Here is a 13,668-nt window from a genome sequence, read left to right on the forward strand (position 1 = left end):
GCTGTGCAGTGCTTTACTTTTAAGACGTCATTATGGAATGTAGCTGTGTTTCTGTTTGGGGAGGGAGCATGGATTGATAGAGGGGGCCACAAGTACGACAATATGTAACTTTCTTGAAAGTAATGTTAATTAATTTCATACCACTTGACAACAAATATTCAATATCTATTTCCAACGGCTTGAAAACTGGATCACCGTACTTGTTTCCATGGTAACAAGACATGAAAAGAAGAAGTTTAAAGTCCTGAAATTGTGATTACTGAAATAAATATTGTAAACAATGTAAAAGTTGATGAGGGGGGGAAGGGGGGGGGGTCCCCCAGTATATTTACAGAAAAAATAAGTGCTCAATTGCAAATTATGAAAATAACATTTAAATTTGTACATTTGAATACATGTGAATAGTAACCATGGTCATGCCCATAGCAACAACCATACACAAGGTGTCTTGAGCAACAATGACCATGCTAATACCAATATGATATATTAGGTCAATGGCAAATCACACACCTGGGGTGCAATCATTTTCATGAACAATTTTCCATCTACACGCCCTAAGTAATATTCCCACCAAATATCAAGGCAATAGGTCTTATGGTTTTGATTTCTACATGTTGTTCACACACTCACATCCACTTTCCTATTAACCCGAGAGTTCACTTGTTCTGAAAACGTTTCCTCCTGTAATAATTTCCATACAGAAATCATGGAACTTGAAGCGATGCAGAAAACAACGGACTTTTACAACTGGATGCTAGAGGAAGGAGGTATAATAATTATCCATTTTTATCTGAACTCTAAAGTGAATGAGGACTGGCTAACATTAATGTCTGTTTACATTCTTTATTTAACTTACTTTGTAATATGTATTTTCTACTTTTTTAGCACATCTGAACTAATTAAGTTTCTGCAGTGATAACTGTGCCTGTCTATATGTCTGTCTTTGTTAACATGTGACATGACTAAAGGTTAAAATCTACTTTGCCAAGTGCTATGATACTTTAGGGAATATTTGTTTTAGTGTCTAGCCAAGAAATTGTACATACAAATTGATAGGAACTTTGATATGTAAATTAGGTAAAAAGGTGATTGGCATAATCAAAAGACTTACATTGTATTTGAGAAGGCCACTCCAAGAAAATAAAAGCATTTCCATAAACTTGGAGTTCTGGAGATTTGTTTATTTCATATTTCATATCTCTTACATTACACATGATTTCAGAGAAACATTAAAATGAACTTGTGTGCCATTCTGAGATCTTTGCTGTGGGCTACATTGCCTCATAGGAGTCAGCAGAAATGTGTATACAATAGGTGAGCAATGAATATTCATGACTCCTGAGTGCTTATTCACTCCATTGAATGTATCATGAATATTCATTGCATAATGTATTTCTGCTAACTCCCTTGATGCAATGTGGCTCACAGCAGAATTCCCAAATGAGGCACATAATTTCAACTTGGCTGATGCTTCTTAAAAATTCATAAAATATGAAATGACTCACCAGAATCCATTGTTTAAAATTAATGAGAATGATTATCTTTGGTCAGCATCCAGTATTTTGACTGGACTAGTCAGTTGGGTAGATTGATATATAATATATATATACAGGTACATATTATGTTTATTTATTTATTTAACATGTAAGTTATAATATTATATCTCTTTTTTGTTGATAGATCCTAGAGTTGAGAACTGGTTGTTAATGAAATCTCCAATACCCTGTATGATCATTGTGTGTGTATACCTGCTAGTAGTATGGCTGCTACCCAGGTCTATGGAACATCAGCAACCTTATCAACTCAAATCAGTTTTAGTAATTTACAATCTAACATTAGTTATATTATCATCTTATATGTTTGTAGAGGTAAGTATATTTCATAAACCTTTTTAGAATAAGAAATATTGATTGCATGATGATCTCATCATTGATATGTAAATTAGGGCTCAAAATGTGTCTTTTTGGGGGCCAAAAATCTATCATTCGAAAACTACTGACCAGATTGGGCTGAAATTTAATGGAATGCATCGGGGGATGTGTAGATAAAGGTTAATTCACAACATGATCCCATTGGCAATATGCAAACGAGGTCTAAAAAGCTCAATATTGGTCAAAAACTTATATCTTGACATGGAAACTACATGGGGATGGGGATGAAACTTGGTGAGGATGTTTCTGGAAGTGTTATTCTGCAGTTATTCTGCAAAACATATCAACAAAACTGACCCTAGGAATCATTACTATGGCCTTTAGCAGCAGTGAAATGATGATGCATATTATGAAGATAACAACAGGGATTGGTAGATAAGTGAATATTGATTTTTAATGCCTAGCAACAAGACCATGCCCATAACTACAGCCAAATGATGGTTTATATTGCAAAGATGAAAACTGTAAAGGGAAGGCAGGTGACTAAAGATTCCAAAAATGTATGCAAATGTGCCTAGCAACATGACCACACCCATACCAACAACCTAAAGATGAAGTTTCTTGTAAAGAAACATTGCATGGCTGCAATGGATTGTATGCTCCCCTGGGAGTTGAGGAAGACTAAAGGGCCGAGCCAGGGGTAATAATTGTAAAGCACTTTGAGCATGGTGTGGGATAGCGCTATATAAGAACCCAACATTATTATTATTATTATTATTATTATTATAAAAATTATTATTACTATATACTATTATTTAATTATTATTATTATTATTATTATTAATATTAAAGATAATAATAGACATTAACAGGCAGGGGGATAAACATTCGAAAAATATGTACAAATATGCCTAGCAACAAGACCACACCCATAGTAACAGCCAAATAATGTATATTGCCAATATAACAACACAGATGGTTAGGCAAGTGGATAAACAAACAAAAGATGACTGCAAATAAACAAGACTATGCCATGCAACAGCCAAATGATGGCATTGTATGGTAATGTAACAACAGAACTGGAAAGGCAACAGATAAACAAACAAACAAATGTACAGTTGTACTATAACACCATTGAAGCCTATTTTAGGAATGTGTATAGATAAACATTTTTTTTTGACATCAAGACCTCATCAATGATATGCAAATTTAGTCTAAAGTGTGTCTTTTAAATTCCAAAACTGCCATGCAGATTCCTTGGTGCAATCCTGCTATCAGCTTCTAATTGAGGTGTCATGGACAGCAGTGGTCCTCTGTAGGAATGAGATAATCTTATGCATACATATGTAATTTCATTTAATTTTATATGTTAGTTTGCAGTGACATCAACTCTTGCTGGTTACAGTTACAAATGTCAACCAGTTGATTATTCTAATGATCCGTTGGCTTTACGAGTAAGTAATATGTTTATAACTAATTTATGTGTTCATTAACTGAATAATACGCTAAGTGAGAGAACATCAAAGTTATTGACATAAATGGTTTTCTGATCAAAGGTGTGCACACACAGACACACAGACACAGACAGACACACAGACAGACAGACAGACAGACAGACAGACACACACACACACACACACAGACAGACACACAGAGACAGACACAATAATCCATTCATATAAACAGAACACAATGTACACTAGTTGTTCATTTTTGCTGAGAATGTAGAAATGATGTGAATGATAATGAAAATAAAATAAATTTGAAAACATTCTCTATCATAATCTTCCTTATTAAAAGTATTAAAAGTTCTGAAAGGTTCTCTACATCCATCCTGTAACTAGTAACAGGCAATATGTCACATGTATCAACAAAAGTATCCATCTGCAAATATTTAAAATATAATATTGCCTTGTTCTTTATACCTTTCAGTTTCTTATGAGTATTTCCATTGTAGACCCTCCACCAACTTGGGAGGGTCTATGCTTCCATTGTATATATTGAATGAGATATGAATCATTTGATTTTCCAGATGGCTAGTGTCTGTTGGTGGTTCTTTTTCTCCAAAGTGATAGAAGTACTTGATACAGTATTTTTCATGTTACGCAAGAAGAACAACCAAGTAACATTCCTTCATGTCTACCATCACAGTACAATGATAATTAACTGGTGGTTAGGTGTCAAGTATATCGCTGGTGGACAGTGTAAGTTGTAAGGTGGTCAGTATATATATATAAATATATATATATGAACTTGTATTGTAGTATAAAGGAATAGAAATTGTTGTTGGAGCTTTATGGCAAAGCTAAGTTGCTAAGCTCAAAAGGCACATTGCCTTGAGGGTGCAACAGGTATTGAAACCATCTGATAGTCTGGGATATGGAACAGGTGCGCCATGGGGGGGGGGGGGGTACTCAGGTGGGTAATAGATACATATGTGCCCTCAGTGGTGGACAAAAATTACAACCACAAACTCTACAAAAATTCAAAAAGTAGGGGTCAAAAGTCTACATTTTAACCAGAAACAGGGGTCAAAAGTCTACATGGGGGGGGGGGGGGGGGTGAGTGGTCATGAGTTTTGAACACTTTTGATACACTTTCACATGATATGTACATGCTTCAGTCATCGCCATTTCATTGGCTGCCCCGGGCCAGGGGGGAGAGGTGCCTACTTCTGATGAAGATGACTGAAAACAACCATGGAAACAACCATATATGGGGTCAAAAGTTGTACATGCATTCAAAGAGGGGGCCAAACCTCTACATAATGCTTTAAAAATCAAGGCTCAAAAGTCTATATGAGTCGAAAAGTGGGGGGGGGGGGGGGGGGTTCAAAACCCCAGTACATATATGTATATGCACCCCCCCACCCCCCCCCCCCCACCCCGGTGCATCATTAGCGACTGTACTTTTCCTGTTTTGTAAATGTAGTCTAAGTCTGTTGATTTTTGCTATTCTCTAGGAAATAAATGCAATATAGCATATAAGTTAAGATATGAACATGAACATTCAATATTGGAGAAGATACTTCACTGTCACAACCTTATGATAAAATATCAGAAATGATTGCAAAATTATAACAGCTAGCAAAGTCATTCAGTAATTTATGTAAGCTTATATATTTTGAAGCATAATTTTCTGTTTAAATCTGTTTTTTTTTAGCATTCTTCTTAGCCATGGTAAATTCATTTATTCATACTATTATGTACACATACTATGGACTTGCTGCCATTGGCCCTTCTATGAAGAGGTATCTATGGTGGAAAAAGTATATGACGCAGTTACAGCTAGTAAGTAATACTTTAGTATCATCCCAGTGCTTCCTTACAACTTTTCCATTCCATAGTTTTACAATAGACGTATGGAGAGCATCATTGTAATGACCAATATAGGCATATAAATATTATGGGTAACATAATTGTAATGACCAATAGACATATGGGTAACATAATTGAATGACCAATAGACATATTGGTAACATAATTGTAATGACCAATAGACATATGGGTAACATAATTGTAATGACCAATAGACATATGGGTAAGATAATTGTAATGACCAATGGACATGTGGATTACATAATTGTATGACCAACAGACATATGGGTAATGTAATTGTAATGACCAATAGACATGTGGGTAACATAATTGTAATGACCAATAGACATATGGGTAATGTAATTGTAATGACCAATAGACATGTGGGTAACATAATTGTAATGACCAATAGACATGTGGGTAACATAATTGTAATGACCAATAGACATATGGGTAACATAATTGTAATGACCAATAGACATATGGGTATTAACATAATCGTAATGACCAATAGACATATGGGTAACATAATTGTAATGACCAATAGACATATGGGTAACATAATTGTAATGACCAATAGACATATGGGTATTAACATAATTGTAATGACCAATAGACATATGGGTAACATAATTGTAATGACCAATAGACATGTGGATAACATAATTGTAATGACCAATAGACATGTGGGTAATGTAATTGTAATGACCAATAGACATATGGGTAACATAATTGTAATGACCAATAGACATATGGGTAACATAATTGTAATGACCAATAGACATATGGGTAACATAATTGTAATGACCAATAGACATATGGGTAACATAATTGTAATGACCAATAGACATATGGGTAATGTAATTATATGACCAATAGACATATGGGTAATGTAATTGTAATGACCAATAGACATATGGGTAATGTAATTGTAATGACCAATAGACATATGGGTAATGTAATTGTAATGACCAATAGACATATGGGTAGTGTAATTGTATGACCAATAGACATATGGGTAATGTAATTGTAATGACCAATAGACATATGGGTAACATAATTGTAATGACCAATAGACATATGGGTAACATAATTGTAATGACCAATAGACATATGGGTAACATAATTGTAATGACCAATAGACATATGGGTAATGTAATTATATGACCAATAGACATATGGGTAATGTAATTGTAATGACCAATAGACATATGGGTAATGTAATTGTAATGACCAATAGACATATGGGTAACATAATTGTATGACCAATAGACATATGGGTAATGTAATTGTAATGACCAATAGACATATGGGTAACATAATTGTATGACCAATAGACATGTGGGTAATGTAATTATATGACCAATAGACATATGGGTAACATAATTGTAATGACCAATAGACATATGGGTAACATAATTGTAATGACCAATAGACATATGGGTAACATAATTGTAATGACCAGTAGACATATGGGTAATGTAATTTTATGACCAATAGACATATTGGTAACATAATTGTAATGACCAGTAGACATATGGGTAATGTAATTATATGACCAATAGACATGTGGGTAACATAATTGTACTGACCAATAGACACATGGGTAACATAATTGTAATGACCAATAGACATGTGGGTAACATAATTGTAATGACCAATAGACATATGGGTAACATAATTGTAATGGCCAATAGACATGTGGGTAACATAATTGTATGACCAATAGACATATGGGTAATGTAATTGTAATGACCAATAGACATATGGGTAACATAGTTGTATGACCAATAGACATATGGGTAATGTAATTATATGACAAATAGACATATGGGTAACATAATTGTAATGACCAATAGACATATGGGTAACACAATTGTAATGACCAATAGACATATGGGTAATGTAATTGTAATGACCAATAGACATATGGGTAATGTAATTGTAATGACCAATAGACATATGGGTAACATAATTGTAATGACCAATAGACATATGGGTAACATAATTTTATGACCAATAGACATGTGGGTAACATAATTGTATGACCAATAGACATGTGGGTAATGTAATTATATGACCAATAGACATATGGGTAACATAATTGTAATGACCAATAGACATATGGGTAACATAATTTTATGACCAATAGACATATGGGTAACATAATTGTATGACCAATAGACATGTGGGTAATGTAATTATATGACCAATAGACATATGGGTAACATAATTGTATGACCAATAGACATGTGGGTAATGTAATTATATGACCAATAGACATGTGGGTAACATAATTGTAATGACCAATAGACATATGGGTAACATAATTGTAATGACCAATAGACATATGGGTAACATAATTTTATGACCAATAGACATATGGGTAACATAATTGTATGACCAATAGACATGTGGGTAATGTAATTATATGACCAATAGACATATGGGTAACATAATTGTAATGACCAATAGACATATGGGTAATGTAATTGTAATGACCAATAGACATGTGGGTAACATAATTGTAATGACCAATAGACATATGGGTAACATAATTGTAATGACCAATAGACATGTGGATAACATAATTGTAATGACCAATAGACATATGGGTAACATAATTGTATGACCAATAGACATATGGGTAATGTAATTATAATGACCAATAGACATGTGGATAACATAATTGTAATGACCAATAGACATGTGGGTAACATAATTGTATGACCAATAGACATATGGGTAATGTAATTGTAATGACCAATAGACATGTGGATAACATAATTGTAATGGCCAATAGACATATGGGTAACATAATTGTATGACCAATAGACATATGGGTAATGTAATTCTAATGACCAATAGACATATGGGTAATGTAATTATATGACAAATAGACGTATGGGTAACATAATTGTAATGACCAATAGACATGTGGGTAACATAATTGTAATGACCAATAGACATATGGGTAACATAATTGTAATGACCAATAGACATATGGGTAACATAATTTTATGACCAATAGACATATGGGTAACATAATTGTATGACCAATAGACATGTGGGTAATGTAATTATATGACCAATAGACATATGGGTAACATAATTGTAATGACCAATAGACATATGGGTAATGTAATTGTAATGACCAATAGACATGTGGGTAACATAATTGTAATGACCAATAGACATATGGGTAACATAATTGTAATGACCAATAGACATGTGGATAACATAATTGTAATGACCAATAGACATATGGGTAACATAATTGTATGACCAATAGACATATGGGTAATGTAATTATAATGACCAATAGACATGTGGATAACATAATTGTAATGACCAATAGACATGTGGGTAACATAATTGTATGACCAATAGACATATGGGTAATGTAATTGTAATGACCAATAGACATGTGGATAACATAATTGTAATGGCCAATAGACATATGGGTAACATAATTGTATGACCAATAGACATATGGGTAATGTAATTCTAATGACCAATAGACATATGGGTAATGTAATTATATGACAAATAGACGTATGGGTAACATAATTGTAATGACCAATAGACATGTGGGTAACATAATTGTATGACCAATAGACATATGGGTAACATAATTGTAATGACCAATAGACATATGGGTAATGTAATTGTAATGACCAATAGACATGTGGGTAACATAATTGTATGACCAATAGACATATGGGTAATGTAATTGTAATGACCAATAGACATATGGGTAATGTAATTATATGACAAATAGACGTATGGGTAACATAATTGTAATGACCAATAGACATGTGGGTAACATAATTGTATGACCAATAGACATATGGGTAACATAATTGTAATGACCAATAGACATATGGGTAATGTAATTGTAATGACCAATAGACATGTGGGTAAAATAATTGTATGACCAATAGACATATGGGTAATGTAATTATATGACCAATAGACATATGGGTAACATAATTGTAATGACCAATAGACATATGGGTAACATAATTGTATGACCAATAGACATATGGGTAACATAATTGTATGACCAATAGACATATGGGTAATGTAATTGTAATGACCAATAGACATATGGGTCACATAATTGTATGACCAATAGACATATGGGTAACATAATTGTATGACCAATAGACATATGGGTAATGTAATTGTAATGACCAATAGACATGTGGGTAACATAATTGTATGACCAATAGACATATGGGTAATGTAATTGTAATGACCAATAGACATACAGGTAACATAATTGTATGACCAATAGACATATGGGTAACATAATTGTATGACCAATAGACATACGGGTAATGTACTTGTAATGACCAATAGACATATGGGTAACATAATTGTAATGACCAATAGACATATGGGTAACATAATTGTATGACCAATAGACATATAGGTAACATAATTGTATGACCAATAGACATGTGGGTAACATAATTTATGACCAATAGACATATGGGTAACAGAATTCTATGACCAATAGACAGATGGGTCACAGAATTGTATGACCAATAGACATATAGGTAACATAATGTAATGACCAATAGACATATGGGTAATTATATGACAAATAGACGTATGGGTAACATAATTGTAATGACCAATAGACATGTGGGTAACATAATTGTATGACCAATAGACATATAGGTAACATAATGTAATGACCAATAGACATATGGGTAATGTAATTGTAATGACCAATAGACATATGGGTAACATAATTGTATGACCAATAGACATATGGGTAACATAATTGTATGACCAATAGACATATGGGTAACATAATTGTATGACCAATAGACATGTGGGTAACATAATTGTATGACCAATAGACATATGGGTAATGTAATTGTAATGACCAATAGACATATGGGTAATGTAATTGTAATGACCAATAGACATATGGGTAATGTAATTGTAATGACCAATAGACATGTGGATAACATAATTGTAATGACCAATAGACATGTGGGTAACATAATTGTATGACCAATAGACATATGGGTAATGTAATTGTAATGACCAATAGACATATGGGTAACATAATTGTATGACCAATAGACATGTGGGTAATGTAATTATATGACCAATAGACATATTGGTAACATAATTGTAATGACCAATAGACATATGGGTAACATAATTTATGACCAATAGACATATGGGTAACAGAATTCTATGACCAATAGACATATGGGTAACAGAATTGTAATGACCAATAGACATATGGATAACAGAATTCTATGACCAATAGACATATAGGTAACATAATTGTAATGACCAATAGACATATTGGTAACATAATTGTATGACCAATAGACATATGGGTAATGTAATTGTAATGACCAATAGACATGTGGGTAATGTAATTGTAATGACCAATAGACATGTGGGTAACATAATTGTATGACCAATAGACATATGGGTAACATAATTGTATGACCAATAGACACTAGTGTAAAGTTGGCAAGGTAAATATTGTTTGTTCATAATAATAGATCATGACTGACATTAGATTATCAACTTTTCAATTACAGACTCAGTTTTTTGCTGTGATGGTTCATACCTGTGTCAACCTTATTCAGTCAGATTGTGACTTTCCAAGGGGGTTTAATCTTGCTGTAGTCATGTATGCACTATCTATGATTCTGCTGTTTGGTAATTTTTATAGTAAAGCATATGGTGAAAAGAAAGCTTACCAGAAACATGAACAACTGAGGAGAAGAGAACTAAATGGAATAAAGCAGAATGGTTTTGATGTAGCCAAATTAGATTAACATTTATTCAATGAGTATTTACAGGATATGATAAACTAATATACACTTGTTGCCTGCCTATGAGGGCACTGCAAGATGTCTATTAGGGTTGTTATGTCGTGACTATTTCAAGCACTAGTAGATGCCAAATTACCCCTCATAATGTTATATAGCAACTTTTTCCTTTTGCTTCAGCTACATAACAGTCCTTGGGGTGTAGATGTCTACTAGTGTCTGAATAAAGCCAGGCAGTAATGTTTTGTAACACATCACATTCTCAGGCACATAAGCAAATTCCCAATAGGACTGTTGTACTACTTGAATATTGCCCTAGGGATAATAGAATGCAACTGTGCTCAAATATGCAAATTTAGTTGCTATGGGTCAATAGTCCATACCACAGGATATGATCTAAGCCACTCACTGAAGGCTATATGAAGATGGTGTTGTAATCAGTATTAGTTACCCTATACTTTTTGTTAAATTTTTAATAAATTAGTCTGTGCAAATTTTATGTATGTTGATTGCTTCCGATGAGTTGTGTATTTACAGACAGACCAAGCGTGATCACCTGACTTTATGTTTCACATGATATCTCTCTATTCTGCTGCATTAAGCTATTTTCTTGATTTGTAAGCTTTGTATACATATTTTGGTTACCCACTTTGAAGCATTACACAAAGTGTGTTCCAGGGCTTTAGATTTTTGTCATGAAGACCAATTGAATGGCATGAAAAGAAGCAGTCAACAAAGACACGTGATAAGTTTCATGATATGATTTAATATTTGTATTGCAAAGACTTTCATGGTTTCTTTATCATCGTCATGGAAAATTAAAATAAGCAAAAGTGATACTGCCAACTATTGGAATCAAAAGGGGGTGAAGTGATGATTTTCAAAATACTCCATTGTACTCAATAAGTCTTTTACATGGCTATAAATTAAATGAAAAGATTATTTCAAAAAAGGTAACTGATCTTAGTCTAATATTGTTGTTTTTCTATTTGGTATTTCAAAGGTTTGCTTACCTTGAACTTGTTTGATATTGTTTTGTATGAATTCTGAAAGTGGTTAAAAAGAAAAAAATGATACAGTCTAATTTATAGGCTACTTATATCATGATAATATTCACAGTTGACTTTGTGTCTTAAAATGCAAAAAGTAAAAATTACTCCTAAGTCATCACTTCATTCAACATTCAAATTACTGATGAAATCATCAAAATGGTAAATTTTTATGTAAACATCAATGTATGTATGTATGTATGTATGTATGTGTGTGTGTGTGCGTGCGTGCATGCGTGTGCGTGCGTATGTATGTATGTATGTATGTATGTATGTATGCATGTGTGTGTGCATCTATGTATGTATGTATGTATGCATGTATGTATGTATGTGTGTGTATATATATATATATATATATATATATATATATATATATATATATATATATATATATATATATATATATATATATGTATGTATGTATATGTGTGTGTGCATGTATATGCATGTATGTTTGTATGTATGTATGTATGTATGTATGTATGTATGTATGTATGTATGTATGTATGGATGGATGTTTTGCGTGTGTGTGTATATGTATGTATGTATATGTGTGTGTGTGTGTGTGTGTGTGTGTGTGTGTGTGTGTATGGATGGATGGATAAAAAAAAAATTTGTAGACTTTCAGACAATGCAAACCGCAGTGTGTAGACTTTCAGATGATACTAACTGCAGGGTCTCAAGATACCTTCAAATTACATAATTTATATATTTTTCAAGAGATAGTTGAAACAAACTGTTCATTTAATCTGGTTATGATTTTAAGAAGTTGATCAAAGAAAGCTTAAAGGAAAGATACATTGTTTGTGTTTAAAAGATAATTACTTTTATTGATTTTTAGCACAACTGAACTGATAAGGTTCTGTACTGTGCTATAGGCATGGCAAAGTGTGTGTGTGTGTGTGTGTGGATGTGTGTGTGTGGATGTAAACAACTTAAAGTAAAAAACCACTGGACCGATTGCCATGATATTTGATGGGTATATTACCTTGGGTGTCTAGTTGGTAAATTGTTCAAATCAAAATTATCTTACCACCGGTGTATGATTTGGGTCAAAAAATGTGATTTTTGGTAAAAAACTTAAACTGAAAAACTTTTCAGCAGATCGATCTTAAGAATTGTTCATGACATGATGATCCAATCAGTGATATGCAAATTAGGGCTAAAAATGTGTGTTTTTGGTAAAAAATACATTATTCCAAAATTATTGAGCAGATTGGGTTCTAATGTGATTGGAACGTTCTTAGTGGAGTTTTGATTAAGAATTGTTCATGACATGATGATCCCATCAGTGATATGCAAATTAGGGCTAAAATGCATCTTTTTGGTCAAAAATCTATAATTCCAAAACAGAAGATTGGGCTGAAATTTAGTGGGAGCATTCTTAGGGGTGTTAAGATTAAGAATTGTTCATGATGATCCCATTAGTGATATTAGGACTAAAAATGTGTCGATATGCAAATTAGGTCTAAAAATCTCAATTTTGATCAAAAACATCTGCATGGTGAATGGCTGGTAACTTGGTGGGGATGTTTCTGGAGGTATTATTCTGCAGTTATTGTTGAAAACATTTCGAAACAATTGCCCTAGCAACCATGATCACACCCTTAGCAACAGT

The 13,668-nt window shown here is 33.0% G+C and overlaps 1 protein-coding gene across 1 annotated transcript; it reads left to right on the forward strand.

Annotated features, from left to right (window-relative positions):
• Positions 1–706: 706 nt before the first annotated feature.
• LOC144436453 (very long chain fatty acid elongase 4-like) lies at positions 707–11,007 on the forward strand. Its single transcript, XM_078125252.1, has 6 exons — positions 707–767; positions 1,681–1,868; positions 3,245–3,325; positions 3,904–4,075; positions 5,034–5,161; positions 10,768–11,007. The coding sequence occupies exons 1-6, from the start codon at positions 707–709 to the stop codon at positions 11,005–11,007; spliced, it is 870 nt and encodes a 289-aa protein (XP_077981378.1).
• Positions 11,008–13,668: the final 2,661 nt, after the last annotated feature.

This window comes from Glandiceps talaboti, chromosome 6 (assembly GCF_964340395.1).
Source record: "Glandiceps talaboti chromosome 6, keGlaTala1.1, whole genome shotgun sequence".
NCBI classification, from domain to species: domain Eukaryota; kingdom Metazoa; phylum Hemichordata; class Enteropneusta; family Spengelidae; genus Glandiceps; species Glandiceps talaboti.